This window comes from Mizuhopecten yessoensis, unplaced genomic scaffold, assembly GCF_002113885.1.
Source record: "Mizuhopecten yessoensis strain PY_sf001 unplaced genomic scaffold, ASM211388v2 scaffold10951, whole genome shotgun sequence".
Taxonomy (NCBI): domain Eukaryota; kingdom Metazoa; phylum Mollusca; class Bivalvia; order Pectinida; family Pectinidae; genus Mizuhopecten; species Mizuhopecten yessoensis.
In genome coordinates, this window is record NW_018408803.1 from 401307 (window position 1) to 427472 (window position 26166).

Sequence of the window (26166 nt, forward strand, 5' to 3'; positions counted from 1 at the left end):
ATTGTAATACTGGCATTTAGCGGTGGGAACCGTAGCTCAAACGGTTACTCGTTTATTTATTTATATTTTTTTATAAATGTTGTATCGGATAACATTCTCTCCGCTGTCCTGGCATTATGCCCAGAATACAATTGGCAATACTGACCATGTACGAGTTATCGTTCTTGGTGATTTTGTTATCAGTTCGCAGCTGTCGACAATAGACTCTTATCTCGTTCGAGTCGCGGATATAAACGGACACATACAAATATGATTACGAAATTATTAATAATTATTCTACATGTTTGTATCCCTCTTGTGGGTACCACGCCCTCTACCGGTGACCAATCGCTCTTCGAGAGGTCGCTAGATGCCACAGAGGGACTTTTGGAATTCTTCAGTGCGGACTATAGCAGCATCAACGTTGACGGACTTTTTGGACTTCGAGTGGGAGAAGGTAAAAGTGAAAACATGGCGTCGAGACAAGGATGAGAGAATATGATGAGAAAAGCCAGTGAGATCACATGGATGTAACGACTTCAGAGAAGGCTTGTCCGGGACCTATTTAATATTTTTTGGTGAATTGATATTTTTGGGATATTTTACATGAGGATTTTCAACTTATGAAATTCAAATAGTTTGTTCAATAAGATTACAAAGATGTTCCCCAACGAGTGATGTTGTTAACCATGTTTATCAAATTTTTAGATTGTTTAAAGATTACGAGTTTGGAGACTTTTCTCTGCCGTTCAACGTTCATATGTTATATATAAAAGCTATATTTTTATCTTTTTACCTCGGGAATCCGTTTTTCCTGATTCTGATCGGGTAAGCAATTTCCATGAACTTTGATGTCACAATGGAAGATGACGTCGCCAGTATTGTCACTTAATGTCATGACTTGAATATTGACCAATGAAATCACTTGAACGGTGTTACCCACTAGTGGGTATCCAAAACTGTTTACCAAACCTAGCAGGTTTATCCGGTGAGTATGGAGTGAGGAAACCTTAAGTGAGTGTGGAGAGAAATATATAATTAATGTAATGCACAGGGTTATACCGTGGGTCGGGAAAGACTAATGTAATCAAAGGGGCATAACGAGGGTCGAGGACGGCTAGTGTGATCACAGGGTTATAACGAGGGTCGGGAAGGCTAGTGTGATCACAGGGGTATAACGAGGGTTGGGAAAGCTAGTGTGATCACAGGGAATAAAGAGGGTAGGAAAAAGCTAGTGTGATCACAGGGGTATAACGAGGGTCGGGGAAAGCTATTGTGATCACAGGCGTATAACGAGGGTCGGAGAAAGCTAGTGTGATCACAGGGGTATAACATGGGTCGGAGAAAGCTAGTGTGATCACAGGGGTATAACGAGGGTAGGGGAAAGCTAGTGTGATCACAGGGTTATAACGAGGGTTGGGAAAGCTAGTGTGATCACAGGGTATAAAGAGGGTAGGAAAAAGCTAGTGTGATCACAGGGGTATAACGAGGGTCGGAGAAAGCTAGTGTGAGCACAGGGGTATAACATGGGTCGGAGAAAGCTAGTGTGATCACAGGGGTATAACGAGGGTCGGAGAAAGCTAGTGTGATCACAGGGGTATAACATGGGTCGGGAAAGCTAGTGTGATCATAGGGGTATAACTAGGGTCGGAGAAAGCTAGTGTGATCACAGGGGTAAAACGAGGGTCGGAGAAAGCTAGTGTGATCACAGGGGTATAACGAGGGTTGGAAAAAGCTAGTGTGATCACAGGGGTATAACGAGGGTCTGAGAAAGCTATTGTGATCACAGGGGTATAACGAGGGTCGGGGAAAGCTAGTGTGATCACAGGGGTATAACGAGGGTCTGAGAAAGCTATTGTGATCACAGGGGTATAACGAGGGTTGGGAAAGCTAGTGTGATCACAGGGTATAAAGAGGGTAGGAAAAAGCTATTGTGATCACAGGGTATAACGAGGGTAGGAGAAAGCTAGTGTGATCACAGGGGTATAACATGGGTCGGGAAGGCTAGTGTGATCATAGTGGTATAACGAGGGTCGGGGAAAGCTAGTGTGATCAAAGGGGTATAACGAGGGTCGGAGAAAGCTAGTGTTATCACAGGGGTATAACATGGGTCGGAGAAAGCTAGAGTGATCACAGGGGTATAACGAGGGTCGGAGAAAGCTATTGTGATCACAGGGTTATAACGAGGGTTGGGAAAGCTAGTGTGATCACAGGGGTATAACGAGGGTCGGAGAAAGCTAGTGCGATCACAGGGGTATAACGAGGGTCGGAGAAAGCTAGTGTGATCACAGGGGTATAACATGGGTCGGAGAAAGCTAGAGTGATCACAGGGGTATAACGAGGGTCGGAGAAAGCTAGTGCGATCACAGGGGTATAACGAGGGTCGGAGAAAGCTAGTGCGATCACAGGGGTATAACGAGGGTCGGAGAAAGCTAGTGTTATCACAGGGGTATAACATGGGTCGGAGAAAGCTAGAGTGATCACAGGGGTATAACGAGGGTCGGAGAAAGCTAGTGTGATCACAGGGGTATAACAGGGGTCGGAGAAAGCTAGTGTGAGCACAGGGGTATAACGAGGGTTGGGGAAAGCTAGTGTGATCACAGGGGTATAACGAGAGTCGGAGAAAGCTATTGTGATCACAGGGGTATAACGAGGGTTGGGAAAAGCTAGTGTGATCACAGGGGTATAACGAGGGTCGGGGAAAGCTAGTGTGATCAAAGGGGTATAACGAGGGTCGGAGAAAGCTAGTGTGATCACAGGGGTATAACATGGGTCGGAGAAAGCTAGTGTGATCACAGGGGTATAACAGGGGTCGGAGAAAGCTAGTGTGAGCACAGGGGTATAACGAGGGTTGGGGAAAGCTAGTGTGATCACAGGGGTATAACGAGGGTCGGAGAAAGCTAGTGTGATCACAGGGGTATAACGAGGGTCGCAGAAAGCTAGAATGATCACAGGGGTATAACGTGGGTCGGAGAAAGCTATTGTGATCACAGGGGTATAACGAGGGTCGGAGAAAGCTAGTGTGATCACAGGGGTATAACGAGGGTCGGAGAAAGCTATTGTGATCACAAGGGTATAACGAGGGTTGGGAAAGCTAGTGTGATCACAGGGTTATAACGAGGGTAGGAGAAAGCTATTGTGATCACAAGGGTATAACGAGGGTGGGGGAAAGCTAGTGTAATCACAGGGGTATAACGAGGGTCGAGGACGGCTGGTGTGATCACAGGGTTATAACGAGGGTAGGAGAAAGCTATTGTGATCACATGGGTATCACGAGGGTTGGGAAAGCTAGTGTGATCACAGGGGTATAACATGGGTCGGGAAGGCTAGTGTGATCATAGGGGTATAACGAGGGCCTGAGAAAGCTAGTGTGATCACAGGGGTATAACGAGGGTCGGAGAAAGCTATTGTGATCACATGGGTATAACGAGGGTTGGGAAAGCTAGTGTGATCACAGGGGTATAACGAGGGTTGGGAAAAGCTAGTGTGAGCACAGGGGTATAACGAGGGTCGGAGAAAGCTATTGTGATCACATGGGTATAACGAGGGTTGGGAAAGCTAGTGTGATCACAGGGGTATAACGAGGGTAGGAGAAATCTATTGTGATCACAGGGGTATAACATTGGTCGGAGAAAGCTAATGTGATCACAGGGGTATAACATGGGTCGGAGAAAGCTAATTTGATCACAGGGGTATATTCAGGACGGTGCCTCCATGTGTGTCATGCGTGCGTGCTTGTTGTATGTGTTTGTCTATACCAGGACCCAACACAATAAACCCAGCCATGGAGGAACGCTTCGTCTCAGAGGCAGGTTACAGTGGTCACAAAAGCGTGTAAGGCAAATGGACGTTTCATCTACTGTAATCGTCACACAATTTTTACGTCAATGACCAATTCGTTATACTGAATTAAGACAGTTAAGTGACACCAACGCTTAAATCTTTAAGTTGAAGAGCAAGTACAAATAATGGAAAGTTTTTACATAAAATATAGCATCAACGGTTCAGGTGTTTACAGACGCTTTCAAGCAGTTTCTCGCGAGAAATTTAGATTTTATTTTACTGTCGATAGTGTAGCATAATCAAATCCAGGCTTTTCGTTAGAATTACTACCTATATAATTATGAGATCTTAGACGTAGAAAAAAAATTATCAATCAAGAAACTCGTGTCAATTTGGTTATCCATTCCATACAGGTCAGCTGCTGGACGCCATCGATGTCTGTGAGAAAAAGCCGACATGTCCATTTTCAATACTCTCCCGCTTGACGGCACTGGCAGTCAAGCTGGGGACCACGTGCGAACGCGCCTTGCCCTACGTTGAACAAGCTGACCCAGCCTATTATGAGAGATTCATGCAGACTATAGACGCCCCCTACCGGCTGCCATATAGAGTTACTACCCTTTCCGATGACGAAGTCGAAAGTGTGACGATTGGAAAGAATTCTCTATACGATGAAGACAAAGGAGACGCATGTTATGCACGACTCTTAGGGACATATGAAGAAGGCGGCTGGTAAGTCACGTGACGTCGAGGGACCTATGAAAACGCACGTAAGTCAGTCACGCGACATTGATAGAATAATATTGAGGCAGGTAGTTAAAATAATTCAGGGTGTGGCAAGTCTCGCAGGAGAATCACGAGCTATCGATAGAATTATCATGAAGTAGATAGGTAAATCATGTGTCAATGAGGGACCAATGACAAGGCACGTAGGTAAGTCACGTGACATTGATGGAATTATGATGAGGCTAGTAGATAAGTTGCGTGATATCAAAAAACCTGTGACGAACACTTTAAGTGTACCCTAAACGGAAATAGTTATGCATGTATTACTATTCGATATGATCCTAAAACAAAAATGTCGAAAACCGCATAGAAATCGGTCAGCCGAATGCCGAGATATTGACGTGCATAGTGTTAGATTTTCACCTGTCCTTCTATTACTAATTAGCATAATCGTAACTTCCGGTAAATGGTACACTTTTTTGGCTCAACAGTTCATCACGGAAGGAATAAGCGAGACCGAGAACAGTCATACAGCGTCAGATTGCGAATTAACATGATTTTTGAGGAATCAAATTACGCTTCGCCATAGATTGTGTTTACTATGTATCCGGATTGTTGTCTGCGTATGTTCTGCCTTCTAATACTGGCGTGAGTTCCACCGCTGCCACCACGCCAGTATTAGAGGGTGAATGTCTTAACAAAATCACAACACAGGTTTTGTAGATGTGGCACATTTATATAGGAACAAGAATACCCTGTTTAACATACAGAAAATACGCGGACAGCAATCCTCTATTAATTACATGTTTAAAGCATAAATGACGTCACGCTTGACAACAAGGCTGCGCGCCATTTTGAATGGGATACTAAATGCAATTCCGACGTTTTCTACTATTTTCTGGTATGACTGCATATAAAAATGTAATTAATTGTATATTTATGTAAATACTTAAGTGTGTGTACCAAACATTAATACCATAACAACCACTTATTCTACCGTCTCTTCATTTGAATCTGAACAAAAAAACGTTGCCTTTGAATGCAGCGAATAGAAGATACCGTTATGATTGGTCAATACCAAACAGTGATATTAAATATCACTTTTGATATTTGTCACAGTGTGAAAGAGATCAGTTTTATCAAGTTGATAGAATCCGATATTTCACTGGCAAAAATGTAATAGATTGTAAACACAATCGATGGCGTAAAATGGCATTCAGCCATATCTAATTTGCGAGAAATGTCAGATAGTGGTTGAGTAGAAACCCAACTGAAGAATCTGAAGATGGTAACACAGACTAGTAGCATTGCATGACCAGTTTCTGAACACAAATGAAAAATGTGTTGAATAAACGAATTTCTATTTTTTATTTTTGTTTGCAAACCACAATCAATACATCTTTATGTCTGATCAGGTGGTTCTATGATAATTTACTCGTATTTGTGAGACTTGGACGCGCTGATTCATCAGATAGGTGAAACGGATAGATTCGTTTTCTGCAAGATTCTTAAAATTGGTGTGTATATTCATTATTTAATGAAAATGAAAGAGGTGTGCTTGTTAATTTCCTAGATTCCCTTGATTGCATAAAGAATACAAATATGTAACGTATCCCCTTCCCATACCTCCATATTCAATGCAAGAGACAAGGCAACTCAGGTCACAAATAGTACATACTGTATCACAATGTTTTTTGTTTTTATTACTTGGGGTATAATACATAGGTTGCTGCTCTTTTTGAGTATATATCAATAAGAAGTGGGGTGCGCTTTCGTTTGACTCAATCAAGAAAAGAACATAATACATTGTATAATGTTAAACTTTATGCAACTAAATTTTGTCTATTCTCCACTACATCATTGCAGTGTCTGTCAATGTATTTATGTATTGTTAATATATTTACCGATTAGCTGAAAAGCTTAAAGTCAGTAAATGAATTTGAATTTGAATTTGACTCAATTTTTATCTATAGACTTTGTGTTGTGTAAAGGGTTCATCGTCAATTCAAGCGATCATTTGATTAATAAAAAGTTTCATATTTACAGTACGGGATTAACGAATTATAAATACACATATGTATATACGTATAATCCCATGTTAGGATACCCCATCCCTATGTGTGTTCGGACACCCGTACACAGCACATCGTTTGCCTCCTCGATAGGAACTCATTTTATCATTTAAATTGTAAAAGTCTGTAGCACTTTGGAAACGGAGGCCATCACGACGTTCGAACCTTTTCTGCCTTTTATTGTATTATAGGAAGCATTCAGGAATACTTTGACATAGGTCACTTGGCATTAATTAAGAGGCATATTGACAGGCATATTAATAAATGTTTAAACGTTATAGCCAAATCTTCACCAGCTGTTCTAAGTTATCTATATTGTAAAGAACAATGACTGTGACATTGATGTTTATTTATGTTTTTAATTATTTTTTAAGGAAATCTCAGCTTACTTTAAAGAAATGAAATTATCACTTTCTGGGATGAGAGTGTTCCTGTAGAAACTAGGTTTATGGCGGACAAAACATAATTTCTGTGAAACAAAACATGGTAACTTTATTTATTTATTTATTTTATTTTACAGTCGTATTGGGAAATGTAATGTCACCAAGAACTGTGTTGATATGATGACGTCGAAGGGAACATCTCGTTACGTGACCACACATCAATTACTCTACTTTATCGTCATGGAAACAGTAAGATTTCTTTGTGTACTACTAGTAATTTATCATGGTGTGCATTGTATGTGACATACAGGTCTAGCGTGTAGTCCATTCTCCCGGTATCTCTGGAAAATATAGGAACACCCTATTTCACTCAAGAAACTTTTGCATTTCTGATTGGTAAATTTTCAGGTCATTATTTCTCCCAAATTTATTTTTACTATATTTTACCAGTATATGTTAGTTTGTCTTCAATATATGTTCACAGGGACCCGCATCCTCGATATCCAGGGGTTACGCTCCCTTTCGCTCTGTTCACCCCTGGGATATGTCATAGTGAAATTGAAGGCACTGAAATAGCTGTTTGATTGGTCTCCGGTAAAAAAAACCTGACCAATCGTTAGATTGATACCTGTCTTATGAAGATTACAGAGAAGCGACACCCGACGTCAAAGCCAGTCAACTTTTACCGTTACGCGACCGCAAGATTGTTTTGATTTACATCAATAAGGTAGAGAGCGTACATGAGCATAACCCGTTGATTATCGAGGACGAGGGACCGCTGAATTTGTGACGGTTGGTATGTTTGGACACACCAGGATAGGTGTAAACTTACCAACTGCGACGCATTCTCGGGCCCCTGTGTAAATGTAAAACCATTTTTCTCATCAAGTGACATTGCAGATCAGCTATTCCAGTAAAAACAACAACTTAAATAACACTAAGTGAAGTCGTAGTCATTTTGGAAAGCAGTAGTTCTTTAAGGATTTAATTAAGATAAAAGACATACGCTTTTCAATACAGGTGAAATGTCGAGAGAAAGTGGAGGAGTTCCTGGGAGACAAAGGCGTTGCTAGCTTCCAGAAGGATCTGTGTACTAATATTTACAAAGAGGCTCTCGAGGCGACCTCTGGCGGCAAGGTCATGGAATCGGAGAAAGATTTGTTTCTGGAAAGAGGTAGGCATTACAAGTTAACTGAAGATGATCCCTTTGCACTGTACCTAGTTATTAAATCTAACCAACGTAAGGATACGTCCTCACGTGTTTAAAGTAGTTGAGATATTTTAATTTTTATTCATATTACAGACCGTCGGCGGCTACCATCGTCATGTTTCCTCTTCACGTAACTTTTTTTGTATATCATAAATACTTTTTATTTGCGAGGGGAGGGGTTATATACACATATTTTATATTATGAGAAAACTGTATCCATGCTACCAGGATTTACCCTTCCATTGGTCTGTCCCTATCCCAGGGGACTTGTCCCTTTGTAATAACATCGAACCGAATGCTTGTAATGTAAAAATGAATACACCTATGCCACTAGGACTAGCCCTGGGGTCCAGCCCGCTCCTTGGAAACTTAGTTCCTTGATCATAGCATGAAAACTGTCAAGACCCCCCATATAACCATAGACAAATAAGGCATCCTTAGTATTGCCCGATGTTTGTGACAGACAGGAGACCAAATTGGGAAATATTTGTATTATTATTACATTTAATGAGATTTGTTTGCTGTGATTGCTTAAAAAGTGCATCTAATGAGAGATACATTACGAAATATTTGCAGTAATGTAATGTATCAAATGACAATATTTTGCCATGTTTGCTTAAATAACCAGGTGAGAGATACAGCCCATCTTGCCTATTGTTTACACACTTTCACATTTCGTCATTTTCCCATCAAATTTTATGTCTCTTTTATAAAAAGAAAATTATGTCTTTGACATCCAATTTTGATGAAAGTTCACACCAGTAAAACAGGTTGTATATTGTTCCGGTTGGTAAGATTTATATTTATTTATATATTCGCTGCATTGTCACTAAATAGACTCACGTTTAGGGTCATATTACCATAAACCGAAAGGTAGTGAAACAAACGTAACCACAACGGAAACAAAACACGCGGAAGTCTCGCTTGACTTGTATAGGAGTAGAGAAATAGGATATTGATGCTCTAGGTTTCTCATTATCATTATACTTGAGTCACGACACGGAACTGTGCTGTAGCTTTGAGCAAGATGCGTTACTCCGCTTGTTCCAGTCAACTCAGCTGTAAATGAGTACTTGATGAATGGATTTATACACTGCAAGATAAATTATAAAACAGACTTACTCAGTAGAAAGCTGACTTGCAATTCATCACAACGGTCGGGGTTCGATTCCCCGATCGGAGGTGTAAGATATGGGTCAGCAGCCCGACCACGTTGGTTTCTCTGGGTACTCCGGTTTCCGTCTACAATGACGCCCTTAGAATTTTCCATCTTGCTTACCGTCAATATATCTCAATATCCACTTTCCCTTTTTTCTTTCTGATTTCCTTTATAAATCCCCCTCGTTATATCGTCAGTACCCTTTATAATGTCAAAAATTGGTTGAAAAAACGGTGGCAATATAAAGAGGCTTTATATTGCATGTAAGGAAAATGAAAACAGAAAGATAATAATAGAAAAGAACTAAACAACATGGTTTTGCGATTAAATTTCTCAACAACTTTGTCTGCCTTCTCAGTTTTACTGTGTGGAACCCTGGGTTACGAGGACTTCCTTAAGGAGGACTGGATCAAAATGACGCTTCAATGGCCGGACAGTAGGACTGGCTGTTTCAAACCTCGATACCACAGCAGTATATTTACAGGAAGGTAGGTATGGGGCTTGATTCGTTACACCGTGTACACAAGTGTGCGTTGGTGTACACCAAACGTATTCAAGTATCATGGTGTAACCACACTGGGTGTACGCCTTCTACCGAGGTAGAGCAGCCGGTGTAGACGTCATTGCTAACATGGCCGATGATTGGTAAGAGGGCAACGCAAGATGGTAACAAATTAGATTTTTACTCTTGCTTTCAATGAGAATGTTCCAATGATTACGTTCAACTTCTTTTAGTGTTTGTCTTAGTGTTTTTGATCAATTTTAGGGAGATGTGGTGGTTGAATGGCTTATCAAGTCCATAATATGGGATTGATCAGACTTAATACCGCAGTATACTAAACGCACCTTCATCAGCGGAGGCGATTGTCTCGCATGTATGTATTTTCAAATACTTGTGTCACACGGGTGTTATAAAGTTGTAAGTAACATCGGTATGACACATGTATACCCGAGACAATCGCCTGAGATCACAAGGTTAAGTTAATTTAAAAAGATAATTCAATGGCAGGAGACATGCGCTCATCAAAGAGAATATCATCTACGGTTTGGAATAGAGACATACTTTCCGCCATGTTTAGTGCACTGAAAACGCTTGATTCGCATACACACGGCGTAGGAATCAAGCGTGCTCTTCATGGGGATCACGGTGATTTGTAAGACTACTTAACATTTAGGTAGCAAAGAACATGCTTACATAAGATTGGTTCAGAGAGGAATAACGTCGAAATGTTTAAAGGAACAAACTCAATACTGTTTCAAATCTAACGCATCAGACGTCTCGACGATTCTTATTTCTGATATGTTTTCGCAAACAAAATCATTAAATACATTATGATTTTGGAATGTAAACAAGTAATGTGACGACACGATACTGGAACTTCATGGGAAAAAATACCACAAAACAAAAGTCTTACATGAACATATTAATATATTTAGATTTCTAAATGAAAATGTAAATAATTAAACTTCATAACACGTAAATATTTGTTTCAATGTGGTCCTGAACGCGCTACACAAAACGTTGTATGTAGATTTTTATCATCGTACAACTTACATGAACAACTCCTTTACGCACCCGTACTCTATGACCAAGATATGACGCTCACGTTCGCTCTCTGCACCCCTGGACTGTTTCATAGCAAAACTGAAGGACGTCGCTTGCTATTTGATTGGTCTCTGGTAAAAAGAAATCTGGCCTATCGCTAGGCTGATACCTGTCATTTGAAAATTACAGAGGAACGGTAACCGACTTTGAAACCAGTCAATTTTACCGTTACGTGACCGCAAGGTTCTTTGATGTAGATCCAAGGATCCAACTAGTCCTCTTGTCTCATCCACAAAGTGTTGCACACCGAGACTTTGATTTTGCTATGACATATCCCAGGGGTGCAGAAAGCGAAAGCGTGCGTAACCCCCGGAGTATCGAGGATGAACGACTCGTTATCTTTTAGATTTTCATTATCGTACAACTTATCACATCATGTTATGTTTCACAGAAGTGAGCGGTCCAATATGAGGAAACTTCTTCGGGAGAAAACTATGAAAGGTAAAGTTTCAAATTCAGCCACAGAACCTACTAAAGATAACTTATATATCACTAAGCTTTACCAAGGTCCCCAAGTCCATCTTCACTATATTTCACATAAAACGGCAATAAAACACCACCTTAAACTTAAACTTTCTTATAAATACTATTTAATGCAGATATACATTTATGTAGACATATGAAATGACACTCATTGACTTAACGTAAACAATATATCACATGTCTTATGGTGGCTAATCACGGCCATCTCGCGTTGTCGCGTTGTCGTGTTATCGCTTTTTCGCGGTTACAAACCGCGATAAATAGAGATTTAGTAAATAAAATGTCACATTGTCGTTTTTTTACTGTGACAAAGCGACAACTCGACGAGGACATTTAGAACACGCGTTCATATTGTCCTGTTTTCCCCAGATTGTCGAGTTGTCGCTTTGTCGTATTGTCGCGTTGTCATATTGTGGCTTTGACCTGTTGTCGCCTGGTTTGTTCGCTGTAATATCCATTTTTTGTGTCTTGAACTTGAATTATACTTGTTGTATTCGTGTTATTTCCAGATGGCTGTCTGTCTCACACCTCCGGGCTGGGGTTCGGAACATTCTGTCTATACCTCCATCACCTCACCATGAATATATGAGTACGGTATCTGAAGAATAAACATTACAACTCCACCACAACATTTTCGTTGTAATTTTTACCAAATAACTTCTTTATTCAATAACCCAATATCCGTCGCAAAACATTTATGTTTTCATTCTGCAATTCATAGATAAATTAACAAACACCATATGTTATTATCAACCAGATCTATTACAGATTGATGTTTGCCAAAAGGAATATGTTTGGATCTTTGCGTCATACAGCTAGAGTAATAACGGCATACGTCAAATTCAAATTACGAAGAAAATTGATTGATTTGGTTATTACAGAGAACAGGGCCTTGCTGAAATAAGTTTAGAAGTGTGTTAAAAATAAGTCGCGAACACGACAAGAAAGAAGGGGAAAAGGAAAAAAGTAGAGAGTAAAAAAGTACAAACACACAAGCGCAATTTACTTTGTTGTTTGAAAATAAATATAACGATTGAAATTATCTTTTGTCATATTATAATTGTATGAAACACACTCCGGTCAAGGATATAGAACCCAAAAATATTTAGTCTTGACCGATCTAAGAAACAATGAACTAGGTAAACACTAGATATCGGTCGTTACTGTATCGATGACCGTTATGTATCTATCTCATGTTGTATCATATAAAAAGTATGATTTGATTTTCCGTATATTTCACCTGCGTTTGATCTAAGGGAGACTACTCGTGAAATCTTATGGGCACAACGGACACGTATTGACGATATGGTCGAACACAATGTCACTACACTGATATAAAAATAAAAATGATCATTACACGTGGTACAGAGTTCCGGCATACAGCTAAAAACCAGTTGAATTCAGCATTTATCTCATGTAATTTATTTTACATGTAATGTCTATACTTGATATTATGTTATATCATCTACTAATTTAATTTTAACGAAGTCAAAAGTAATAATGACATTTTAGTAAGCTGATTATTTATGCAGCCGTCGGCAACGTCGCACAACCAGGAACTACTGCACACTGAATTACATTTGTATTAAATCGCTCATAATACACCACCCCTGTAAATAGAAAGGTAGATAACAACACCCCAAACGTCAGGCTGGGGAGAGCACACCCTAACCGAGCTAGACTGTGTTGTCATAGAACTGTCTGGCCGGGTAGACAACAAAACACACACTTTTTGGCCTGGCAAATTCTGCAATGTCAGTTACGGATTTCAACAGTTCTCCCGAGGAACGATTTATTAACAGAAAAACATCTATTATTATGTTTGATGGACGAGTATATTAAATTGTTGTTGTTCGTTGTCTGTGGACGGCCTGACCTTGTAAACAAGGTGAGTTATTATTCGTGACTACAAATGTACTGTGAATCCTATATATAGAAATATATTCTACAACATCATTGCCCCAACGGGTAATTACCACAACTGCCAACCACTGGATTTTGTGAAACATAGATTCTAGTGGACACAAGATTTTAGATTAATTCGGTTTTATATTTCTGATGTATTCACTGAAATTTACGTTCTTTTCCAACGGACAATAACCACGAGATTTGGTGAAACAAAGTTCACGTGCATAATGATAATCTTGTAAATACTGTCGATTTTTATTCCTCTTGTGGAAACAAACTTTTCAAAAACCAATGTAAACAGTTAAACATCAACCTGCTCCACTGTGTAATCAACTGTAAATCAATAATCCTCAATTGTTTTCTCCTTTTAGAAAAAATGGCTACTTCCCTAAACAAAGGTCAGATTCCTTTCCGTGTCAAAGGTCAGACGAACTGTGTTCACCACAAAGGGGGACAACTGGACCTTTACTGTGAGGAATGCCAGCAGCTTGCTTGTATTAATTGTCTTTCTTCTGTACATCAGAAACATTCTTTGTGTAGCCTTAGTGAACTCACTACTCAAAAGAAGGAAGACATTCAAAATTTTATAGACAAATCTGAGAAAATTGACCTTGTACAAATTGACCAGTACATCACTGTTACGGATACACATCTAAAGGACAATGCCGGCAACTTTGAGAAACTTTCACACCAGTTAAAGACACAAACTAACAAATTAAAACTGGATCTTGACCTCCTAACAGCTGAGATTCTGTCTCTTTATCAACAAATTGAGGAGGATAACACCAAGCTACTACAATCCTACAAACAGGACCTGGAAATGTACAGTACTCAGCTAAAAAATCAAGTACAAGAATGCAAAAAAGCCCTTCAGCGAGGCTCTGACATACAAATCTATGACACAGGATGTGATATTCAATCTCCTGTCACAATCCCCGTAAAACCTGCCCTGGGTACCGCTAGCTTCAGTCCTAACCAAAATCCTCAGGGTGACCTGAAACAAGCTTTTGGAGAAGTAAACATTTCAGGTCAAGGTCAGGGGCAAGCCTTTCAAAGTCGTGATCGTTCAGTTGGAACATCTGCTGGATTATTCTCCACACAACCTCAGGCAAAACTAAAGATAAAGACACCCTCTACTACTCAACAGAGATCAAATGGAAGAAAGGAAGTGACCAGTCCAGTAGATACCCTGTTGTCTCAGACCAAGATGTTGGGGGAGTGGGAGTCTCTATGTGGCATCACCTCTGTATGTCCCACCACTGATGGTCAGGTGTGGACCAGTTACTTTTCCAGTAAGACCTTAACTCTCCTGGACAGGAACGGGAAAGTTATACAGGAGGTTAAACACAATACTAAGATCAGAGACATAAGTCTGTCACCCACAACCAACACAATGTGGGTCTGTGACTGGGAAAACCACATCATAGAGCTTGTGTCAGGACGGCTGGTACATCGATTCAGCTACGGGGAGGAACCACGGTGTATCTGTATTACAGCTAGTAACCATGTCATTGTGGGGATGGACAAACACATCTCAATATTCACCACTAAAGGTACATTGGTACATACTACATTGGCAGCAGGGACGTGGAAACCATTAGTGCATGCACCATACAGGATCTCAGAGTGTCCTGTCACTCACAATGTTGCAGTGGCTGACATTGACGGTGGTAAAGGGAAACCATGTGTAGTTGTCATGGACACAGATTTCAAGGTACTATTTGTATATGGTGGTGAAGTCCCACTTACATATCAACCAACATCAAAGTCAGGAGGTAAACAATTTTACCCCTGGGGTGTGGTGTATGACAGTGTGGGTAACCTGGTCATAGCGGACTATAACAAAAAGCGTGTCCTACTCATCAGTGGGCGTGGTGAGTTCCTCAGGAACATACACAGAGACAACAACATACCACGGGCTGTTGGTGTAGACAAGGCGGATGTCCTGTGGACTGTGTTTGGGTTTAACAATGTCAAACTTCTACAGTACAGCAGGTTGTGAAATCTGGACAAACCACCATGAATATACAGAAACAAACACTGAAAGGATGCTGAAAAAAATATCTTGAAAAATTTCAACCCAAGATGTAAACTACGGACCTGAGAAGTGTACCAACGCATTAGACAGTAATAAACATGTACGACAATTATTGAAATGTTTAAATTAAAAACAACAACAAAAAATCTAATAATTAATTTAATCACAAAAAAACTGAACATGATGTTTGACGATAGTGATGAACTTCGGAAGAACTTCTCGGCCTAAAATAATATTTGACTTTTTTTTAGAATCCAAATTCTTTGATGAATATCTATTCCCGCTGAAATGTAGTAAGTTGACTTGATATATTCTGCTGCCATTTTAAGCTGACCTGATGTCACAATATGGCTGTCGAATGAATATGTGAATATTTTTTATATAACTAGTTTTAACGATCAGCTGTTCAATTCAATTACTCGAACATGTGTTATGCGTAAATAAAAGTTTTTGTTTGTCATCAAGTAAGATCTGTATTGTTTATTTCAAATGTTAGTATATATCTCATTACTCCAGCAAACTGCAGGCCACATTTCTTCACTCTCAACCTGTCTGTTCATAGTTCATAAGACCATTTCGTTTAAAAACGTTGAAATATTTTAAATACGTGACTTTAAATATGGATCAAGGTCATCAGGTTATATTATTGAAAACACTGATGAGAAAACATTTAACATTTATCGTTCAGGTGTTATTTTGTTCAAGTAAACTATTCAATCCATAACTAAAGGACCTTTTATCATTCAAGTAAGATCTTAATAATTTCTTCAGTGTCCGGAATTAAAAGGTTCCACTGAAATATATTAAAGTGTCGAGGCAAACAATCAGTGTTCCATTTACAGAGAAATCCAAGTCTCAAGCCTACCGAGGTTACCCTGTAATAACAAAGTGTCCGGATTAACGAGGTTTCGATGTATATACAACGTGTTCGGAATAACTAGATTCCTCTGTAATAACAAAGTGTACAGACTAACGATCTTCCACTGTAATAACAATGTTACCGTACTTATGAGGTTCCCCTGTAATAACAAATTGTGCGGACTAACGAGGTTCCCATCTAATAACAAAGTGTCTAGACTACAAGGTTCCGCTACCATAACAAAGTGTCAGGACAAACGACGTTCTGCTGTGATAACGTGTCTGGAATACAGGTTCCGCTGTAGTGACAATGTGTCCGGACTATCGAGGTTCCACTATGATAACAAAGTTTAAAGACTTACGAGGTTCCGCTGTTATAACAAAGTGTCCGGACTAACGAGGTTCCGCTGTTATAACAATGTTTCCGGACTTACGAGGTTCCGCTGAAATAACAATGTGTGCGGATTAACGAAGTTTCCGCTATAATTACAAAATGTCCGGCTTATTAATATTCCATTGTACAGAGTAATCAAAGTATATTTATTTTTTCCATTTAAATCGCACAATGATAACACAACAGTAATTCAATGTTTCCAATTTATAGAATTACATCATAAAACACAAACTGACCATTGAAATGTCATATACCAGAATAGCTTTTATTTTGAATAATTTTAGAAGTGATGGTGGCAAGAATTTTATTGAAAATACCAATACCCATGAATTTAACATTTACCGTTCCGTAGCAAACAATTTTATAATCTTAATAATTTTACTTACTCTGATCGTTTATAGAACTTAAAAATAATAATAAGAATTTTAGTACAAATTTCTCGCCCTACTCGAGAAAAAAAGACCAATAAAGAAAATATCTTTCTACTACAATGGTTTCTTTGTGATATGCTAGTCTCTTGTTTTATTAATTCTATTATTGTAATTTTACGCGATTAAATCGCACGTGCAAATAGTCCAAATAATGTTTCAATTATTGCAGAAAATATCATGCAAAAACGTGAAGAAAAAAACAAACAATGCGATTCTATCATGGTATCTTCCGGGCAAGGATAGAGAAGCCGAGGTGAATCCCCATCCTTTTACCCCCTTGAACGGAAAATGGACTAAACCTGTGTTTATTGCCGTGAATGGGGAGCCTGCAATCGAAAGGGGTAGATAGCTATAGTACACATCGGGAGAGAGCCAGGTACCGGCCTATTTAGTAGCCCCAGTTAGACCCGGTGGGTTGTATAAAGCTCCCTTGGGAACTACGGACTCGGGTGCATTGCATGTAAAAGGAAAGGTTGAGAACTCGTCAGTGTTATAAACACAAGGAAAGTTTTGTAGAAATTGTGACTTTTACACCAATAGTGAAATTGACCGATTGTTTACTGTGATGCTCAGAGCGTAAGGGAATGACTGATAGCCCAGACAAGGGTGGAAATAGAACGTGTTACTTATACATGTTGTTATAGCAGCCATCTAACGTTATATATCATTGCGATAGGTAGAAAAGATTCAAACCTAAGACACTTACAGGTTAAAGCACCCTTTATGTTTAGTAATCCAAATGATTTACTGTCGAACAGGGATGGGTGGGTTAGAATTGGTAAACACATTAATTTAGAAATATAGAGGAGTACAAATTAATTTCATATTTAATTAATTATAAAGTCTTAAATCATGAACCGTGCCACTACTCAAAAGCGATAACTGGCCATCAAGGTTACAGCAAACCTCGGAAATGTAAAATCAGAATCTACCATCTTGTATCTTGAAAGATGACCGTAACACACGTACAGATGATAGAACCTTTAACGTTTGTAATAGATACAGTATGTAAGTAATGAATGACACTGCATCATACAGCTGTGTCGTCCTTATAGGTGATGCTCGTGGTCAAAACGTTGGAAATTCATATTGTCTAAACTACTGTTGAAACCGAGAGGAAGGTGCTTTGAACCCCATAATTTATCATTTAAAATAAAAGAAGATTACCGGTTGATTTCAATTCAATAATGTGAAAAGGAAACAACTCAATTTGAATCTCGTTGGTGCTATTTCTCACTATATCACTAAACTATATTTCTAATTGTGCCCTTTTTATTTAAAAACCAATGTTAACTTCATGTGTATTTCAAGTCTTTGTTCAAAACATTAAACAATTTAGGTGCGCAAAAGTAATTCATCTGAATCTGCGATTTTCTTTCAAAATAGATCGTAAGGCCTGTCTTTGTGTAAGTTAGTGCAATATATATACAGTTACCTGTGCTTAGTGCATCTAAACTCTATAACTGATACGGGTACACGTGCATTGTCTAATTAACAACTTACATGTGTGAGTGACATAAGTATACACCATATACGTATCGAGATTTTACTTGATACATAGTCAGCTTGATACAGAAGACGATTATAAAAAACAATAGGTGTATCGTTCTAGTTTGATTAATATATTTAGATAAAACGTTCTTTAAAAATCCATTGATATGTCTCGTGCCTCAGTTAAGCTAACCAGGACGTTCTGAGTCATACCACCTGTGTGTGTACATTTATTTTTGTTATCTTTTAGAAAACTGCAGTAACGTGTGATTTGTAAAGAAAACCTGTTTAAGTTATTAGCTATTTCACTCACAGTGACAAGTATATTGTTACATAGTCAGCTTTATACAGACCACGCCTATACAAAGGTACGTGTATGTGTCTAGTTTTATTGATTGTTCAAAAACATATCGGTTTAAATGCATTGATATATCCCGTGCCCAAGTAAAGCTAACGAGGACGTTCTGACTGAGACATACCACTAGTGTATTGTGTTATCTTTTTAGAAAACCGTGTAATTACGTGTACTATGCAAAGAATTTTTTTTAACTAATAACTGTTTTCACTTCATCGTCGTTAGAAAAAAAATATACATGATAACGATTTTTTCAACCTAACTGAGACAAAAGGGCCAATGAAGAAAACAATGGTTTGTTGTAATTTCCTATCTCATATTTTGTTATTGTTTCGTTTTAATTAAACCAAATTAAGTCTCAGGTGCAAGATAATTCCGAAAAAAACCACCCACCTATGTTGATGAAAACATTTTAAAGAACAATTTACTACGGATTTACGCGTTGTTTTTTATTATGCTTTATGTTGCCTTGAAAGCTTAACTTTTTTTAAATAAGCAGGATTAACCATAGATTCCCTACTTGTAGAAAATATTACGACAAAAACACCTTGATGAAGATTAGAAGTGAAGATATTATTCCAAATAATGAAATCAAGAATGGCATCTGTGCGGCAAGGTAGAGAAAGTGAGGTAATTTACCATCCGTTTTCCCCTAGAATGGAAATAGGACTTATCCTCTGTATGTTGCCGTGACTGAAAGCCTTTAATGGAAAGGGTAGCCAGCTATATAGTACAACGGGAGAATTACTTCAATTGAATGCCCTAAATTTCTTTTTAGAGATATCTGTTTTTAATTTAGAGATATATTTATTTCAATCAAATCCATTTTTTCTCCTTCTTTTTATATGAGGCATCTCTCAATGATGTCTCTATAAGTATAAAATAGGATAGCTCTTTCACATTTAAAGATATCTCTTTTTGCATTGTAGATATCAGCATTTCGTTAAAGCTATGCCTTTTACGTTGAAAGATATATATTTTTTACTTTGAAAACACCTCTGTTGGTATAACATGTTACGTTGACTCGCCATATGGGTAGCTCTCTTGAGAACTACAGACTCGGGTACACTCGTACAACAGACTGGGGTACACTCGTACACCATACTCGGGTACATTCGTACAACATGCTCGAGTACACTCGTACAACAGACTCGGGTACACTCGTACAACAGGGACGTGTGTGTACTCGCCAGTGTTATAAAAACCAAGATAAGATCTCGGAAATTCTGACATTGACAAAAATTGTGAAATATACTGAATATTTACTATTATGCCAATCTCTTGTCAACAGTGACCACATAACACGTATATACTTTCTATATAATCAAGCATAACACAAGATATACAGATATTTTAAACTGTAAAATATACCACAGCAGAGATATACAAAAAAATTATGTTGCCAGCAAGCACTTGGAGTTCTAATAAAAATATCTACCAATGAGGTTCATAAAATACAAATAGGGGGATGAAGCTTTCCTATATATTATTATAATGATATATAACGTTCAAGTGGCTGTGACAATATCTAACGTAGGCGTTGTACGTGAATTACGTTCTATTTTGGACACTTTGAGACCTCTCAGCCATATGTGTTTGCTCTTAGGTATCATAGCATATAAATCAGTCAACTCTTTATAAATCTTCCCTGTTATAACGTCATTCCCATTTTGATTGCCTATATTTAGCTGGAAAAATACTGACATTAATTACGAGGCTTTATTGTAAGTATGAAAAGCGCAGTTTTCTGTATTTTACTCGGTAATTTTGTCTTTCTTTGGAAAGTGGTCCATTAACCTACTATTCACTGTTTCGCGGAAACAAAACACAAATAAGTTTAAACACAAATATGTAAACATTTATTACAAAGCAAGCATTGTGGAGAAGGACAAGAAAGACAGTGTTTTGCAAATAAACTACTACAATGTAAAAAATTTTTTATTGGCTACGAGAACTTCCTGACGTTTTAGACTGGATCAAAATGACGCTTCAGTGGCTGCACAACAAGACGGGCTACTTCAAACCTCGGTACCACAGCAGCATATTTACTGGGAATGAAGTTAAAGGGAAGTCCCAGTGATTGACAAGAATGCTTTAAACCTTTAAGCTTAGGTATCACAGCAGCATCTTAACAGGAAGTAAGGTTCAGAGGAAGCTCACGGTGAAATATAAGACTGATTCAAAATTCGGTACAACAGCAGCATTGTTACTGGAAGAAGGGTTTACAGGGAGAGCACGGTGATTTATAATACTGCCTACAATTTAGATAAGATAGAAAACATGCCTACAGAAAGTAGGTTTAGGGGGAAATAACGATAATAATAAATAAATAATAATATACATCCATTGTATAGAACCCTATATAATTACTTTACTATAATTTGCAAAATTACTCTAAGGTGCTTTACGACATATGAATAATGGTATTCCTAGAGTGACAGTTATACACATCGTAGATGAAAAAAAGGAATTCAAATAAACATTACATATTAGGTAACAAGACATTTTCTTCATAATTAGTTATGCACATATACATATAACCAATATGACGTCTGCGCAAAAGAGCCTAAAATGCAGACGTAAAAAGTGTGAAGGAAATGAAATGAAAATGTTTAAAGGAAAAAAAGTCAATTCATAGAGACATTTCACAGAATCGGATTTGTCATGCAATATCATAAAATATATAATATGCATTTGTTAAATAAAGAAGTAATGTTACAGGCCGTATACTGTTTTCAATATTAATTTAAACAAGAAAAGTCATTGACAGGTAAAAACTTTGTTTTCAATGTTATCCTATGTACGCTACACAACGCGTTACATTTAATTGTCGTACAACTTAAAACTCATGTACGCGCTCATTCTCGCATCCTCAATACTCCAGGGATTATGCTCACTTTCGCTCTCTGCTTCCCTGGAAAATGTCAAAGCAAAATCGATGGCACGCGACTAGCTATTTGAAAGGTGTAGAAAAAAACTGACTAATCGTTTGATGGATAGCTGTCGTTTGAAGATTACAGATAAACGGTAACCCACTTTAAAGCCGGTCAATTTTACCGTTACGCGACCGCGATATTCATTGTATGTTCATCAAATGATCAGACTAGTCTTCTTGCCTCTTCGACAAGGTGCCGTACACTGAGCCTTTGATTTTGCTACGACATAATCCAGTGGTGCAGAGAGCGAAAGTGAGCATAATTCCTTGAGTATCGATCATGGTTCGCTACGCTACGCAACTCGTTATTTGTAGTTGCTCATTATCGTACACCTAACCACACTCTGTTAAATTTCACAGAAATTAGCATTTCATTATCAAATTACTTCTTCAGGAGAAAACTATGAAAAGTGAAGTTTTTAATTCAGCCGCAGAACCAACTTAAGATAAGTTATATATCGATAAGCTATACCACGTCCAACCCCACTGTAATCCACATAAAACATCAATTAAACACCACCTTAAACTAAAACTTTCTTGCGCTATTCTTATAGATGTTATTTAATGTAGATGTACATCTATGTAGACATATGAACTGGTACCCATTGACTAAACGTAAATAATATATTACGTGTCTTATGGTGTCTAATCACGGCCATATTGCGTTGTCGTGTTGTCGTTTTTTCGCGATAAAGGGGAGATTTAGTAAATACAAGAGGCCCATGAGCCTTAATGGTCACCTGAGTTATTTAAAAACTGATGTTATCGATGCTGCCAAATGAAAAAGAAATAATTTTGTAACAAAGGTAACTTGAACTACATGTAATGCAAAAGTAGTGTGAAAGATCTGGGTAGTATATGTTCTGTCAGTCAGCTGAATTATGGTTAAGTACCTTAAGACCCTTCTATCTATGAAGAGTATTTGATTCTACCATATCTGGATCTTGAGAAGACGCTTTTTTGGCCCCGCCCCTCAGGCACCTGGGGGCTGGGGACCATTTACTTTACAATTAAGCTATAGTAAAGTTTACCCCCTCCCCAGGGGGAAACGTGATACCCGTGGGTCATGAAATTCACAATTTTGGTAAAGCACTTTAAGCCCCTTCCATCTTTGAAGAGTATTTGATTCTACCATATCTGGGTCTTGAGGAGAAGATTTTTGAAATGTTAGTCAATTCAACCCTTTTTAACCCCACCCATCAGCCCCTGGGGGTCAGTCAGGGCTGATATGTGCATACCAGCAAACTTCTATTCGATGCTGGTAATGCTTACCAAGTTTGAATTAATTCCAATGGAGATTAAACAAATGTTGGTCTAAAATGTGATTTCCCTATATAAACAATAGTAAAATGTATCCCATCATAGCATTTGATCCTACCATATCTGGGTCTTGAGCAGAAGATTTTTGAAATTTCAGTCAATTCGATCCTTTTTTGCCCCACCCATCAGCCCCTGGGGACCATATAATTTCATTAAAATTGGGTCAGGGGTTATGGAGAAAAAGTCGAAAATGTAAATTGTTTACGGACGCACAACGGACGACGGATGACGCCGGACAAAAGGCGATCGCAATAGGTCACTTGAGACTTTGTCTCAGGTGACCGAAAAATTTCACCTTGTCGTTTTTTTACGTCATTTACGGATTTAAACAGTTCCACCGAAAAATGGTTTTTAACAGAAAACATCTCTTATTATTTTATGACATAATCTGCTTTGATGAACGTGAATGTGCATGTGTTGTTGTTCGTTGTCTGTGGACGGCCTGACATTGTAAACAAGGTGAGTGACTATACGTGACTACAAATGTACTGTGGTTCCCAAACGGGCACCAACCACTGGATTTAGTAAAACAAAACACACTTTTAGTTGACACTAAGGATTATGAGAAATTCCTGATTTAGGGACACATTTTTCATTGTGGTCGTTTTTAACGGTATTAGATACCATGTAAACAGCTATACAACATACTGCTTCACCGTGAAATCAATTTTCTATAGTCAATAGTCCTCAACTGTTTCACATCTTTTTATCACAATGGCAACATCACTGCACAAAGCGCAAATCCCTTTCCGGGTTAAAGGTCAAACCACCTGTATTCACCACAAGGCGGAACAATTGGACCTTTACTGTGAAGAATGCCAACAACTTGCATGTACTAACTGTCTGTCTATTGTACATAAGAGCCATCCATTGTGTAGATTAGATCAAATAACTCCCAAAAAGAAAGAAGACATCCAAAACTACATAGACAAAACCGAGAAAGCTGACCTGGTACAAATCGACCAATACATCACTGCTACTGAGGAACATTTAAAGGACAATGCAAATAACTTTGAAAAACTTTCACATCAGTTAAAGACGCAAACTAACAAATTAAAACATGATCTTGACCTAATTACAGCTGAGACGTTGTCTCTCTATCAACAAATGGAGGAGGATAACACCAAACTACTACAAACCTACAAACAGGACCTGGAAATGTACAGTACACAGCTGAAACAACAAGTGCAAGATTTGAAGACAGCACTTCAGCGGGGCTCTGACATACAAATCTACGACGCAGGATCTGAAATTCAATCTTCTGTCACACCCCCTGTTAAACCTACCCTGGGTACCGCTAGCTTCAGTCCTAACCGAAATCCTCAGAATTTTCTGGAACAAGCATTGGGAAAAGTTAACATCTCAAGTCAAGGTCATGGTCAAGCCTTACAAGAACATTATCGTTCAGTAGGATCATATGCTGGGCAAGGATTACTCTCTACACAACTCCAGTCAAAACTAAAGGTTAAGACACCATCTACTCAACAGAGATCAAACGGAAGAAAGGACGTGTCCGGTCCAGTGTTTACCTTGTTGTCTCAAACCAAGGTGTTGGGGGATTGGGAGTCTCCATGTGGCATCACTTGTGTATGTCCCACCACTGATGGTCAGGTGTTGACCAGTTACTATGGCGGTGACACCATAACTCTCCAGGACAGGAAGGGCAAAGTTATACAGGAGGTTAAACACAATACTTTGATAGGTGACATAAGTCTGTCACCTACAACCAACACACTGTGGGTCTGTGACTGGCTAAACAACCTCACAGAGCTCGTGTCAGGACGACTAGTACACAGATTCAGTACCAGGAAGACACCAAGGTGTATCTGTATTACAGCTAGTAACCATGTCATTGTAGGGATGGTCAAACATATCTCCAAATTTACCACAAAAGATAAACTGGTAGTTACTACATCAGCTAAGGGAAAGACACTAGTGTGTACACCACACAGGATCTCAGAGTGTCCTGTCACTCACAATGTCGCAGTGGTTGACTTGGATATAAAATATAATGGTGGTGAAGGGAAAGCACATGTTGTTGTCATGGACACAGATTTCAAGGAACTATTTGTATATGATGGTAAAGTCCCACATACCTTTAAATCAACATCACAGTCAGGAGGTAAACGATTTAACCCCTCTGGTGTGGTGTATGATAGTGTTGGTAACCTAGACATAGGGGACTATTACAACAACCGTATCCTACTCATCAGTGGGCGTGGTGAGTTCCTCAGGATCATCCACACAGATGACGACTGGACACGGTCTATTGGTGTAGACAGGGAGAATGTCCTGTGGGCAGCGTTTGGGTTTAACAATGTCAAACTACTACAGTACAGCAGTGTGTGACGACTGGACAAAATATCATGTGTATATAAAGTAACAAACACTGAAAGGATGATGGAAATTGTCTTGAAAAATTTCAACACAAGATGTAAACTACGGAACTAAGAAGTGTATCAACGCAAAAGATACTAATAAACATATACGACAATTATTGAAATGTTTAAATTAAAAAACGACAATTCAGATAATTAATTTAATTTCAAAAGAACTGAAAAAGATGTGATGTTTGACAATAGTGATGACTTTAGGAAGAAATTCGAGGCATAGAATAATATTTAACTTTTTCAGAATCCAAATTCTTCGATAAATATCTATTCTCGCTGAAAAATATTTGGTAAAAATGTAGTATGTTTATGTTTTCTGCTGCCATTTTGAGCTGACCTGATGTTACAAAAAATGGCTGTCGCGTGAATATGTGAATATGTTTTATATATCTAGTTTTAACGATCAGCTGTTCAATTCAATTACTCAATCTGTAAATAAAAGGTTTTGCTTGTTTTCATTACAGTAAGATCTTAATCAGCTATTTTATATGTTATTATATATCCCATTACACCAGCAAACTGCAGGCCACATTTCTTCACTCTCAACCTGTTCATGGTTCATTAGAACATTGCGTTTAAATACATTGAAATATTTGACCTACTTGACTTTAGATATTGGTCAAGGTCATTATTTTCACAAGCTTG

At 38.5% G+C, this 26166-nt stretch overlaps 3 protein-coding genes across 3 annotated transcripts; all 3 read left to right on the forward strand.

Moving 5' to 3' along the window:
- Window positions 1-190: 190 nt before the first annotated feature.
- Window positions 191-12365, forward strand: LOC110464024 (UPF0764 protein C16orf89 homolog). Its single transcript, XM_021519034.1, has 7 exons — window positions 191-436; window positions 4176-4494; window positions 7081-7192; window positions 7964-8117; window positions 9671-9800; window positions 11310-11359; window positions 11911-12365. Exons 1-7 carry the CDS (start codon window positions 250-252, stop codon window positions 11988-11990), a joined length of 1032 nt encoding a protein of 343 aa, XP_021374709.1. The 5' UTR covers window positions 191-249; the 3' UTR covers window positions 11991-12365.
- Window positions 12366-12959: 594 nt separating this feature from the next.
- LOC110464019 lies at window positions 12960-15801 on the forward strand. Its single transcript, XM_021519028.1, has 2 exons — window positions 12960-13289; window positions 13681-15801. Exon 2 carries the CDS (start codon window positions 13686-13688, stop codon window positions 15309-15311), a length of 1626 nt encoding a protein of 541 aa, XP_021374703.1. The 5' UTR covers window positions 12960-13289; window positions 13681-13685; the 3' UTR covers window positions 15312-15801.
- Window positions 15802-23471: 7670 nt separating this feature from the next.
- LOC110464017 lies at window positions 23472-25589 on the forward strand. The gene has a single exon (XM_021519026.1). It carries the CDS (start codon window positions 23846-23848, stop codon window positions 25478-25480), a length of 1635 nt encoding a protein of 544 aa, XP_021374701.1. The 5' UTR covers window positions 23472-23845; the 3' UTR covers window positions 25481-25589.
- Window positions 25590-26166: the final 577 nt, after the last annotated feature.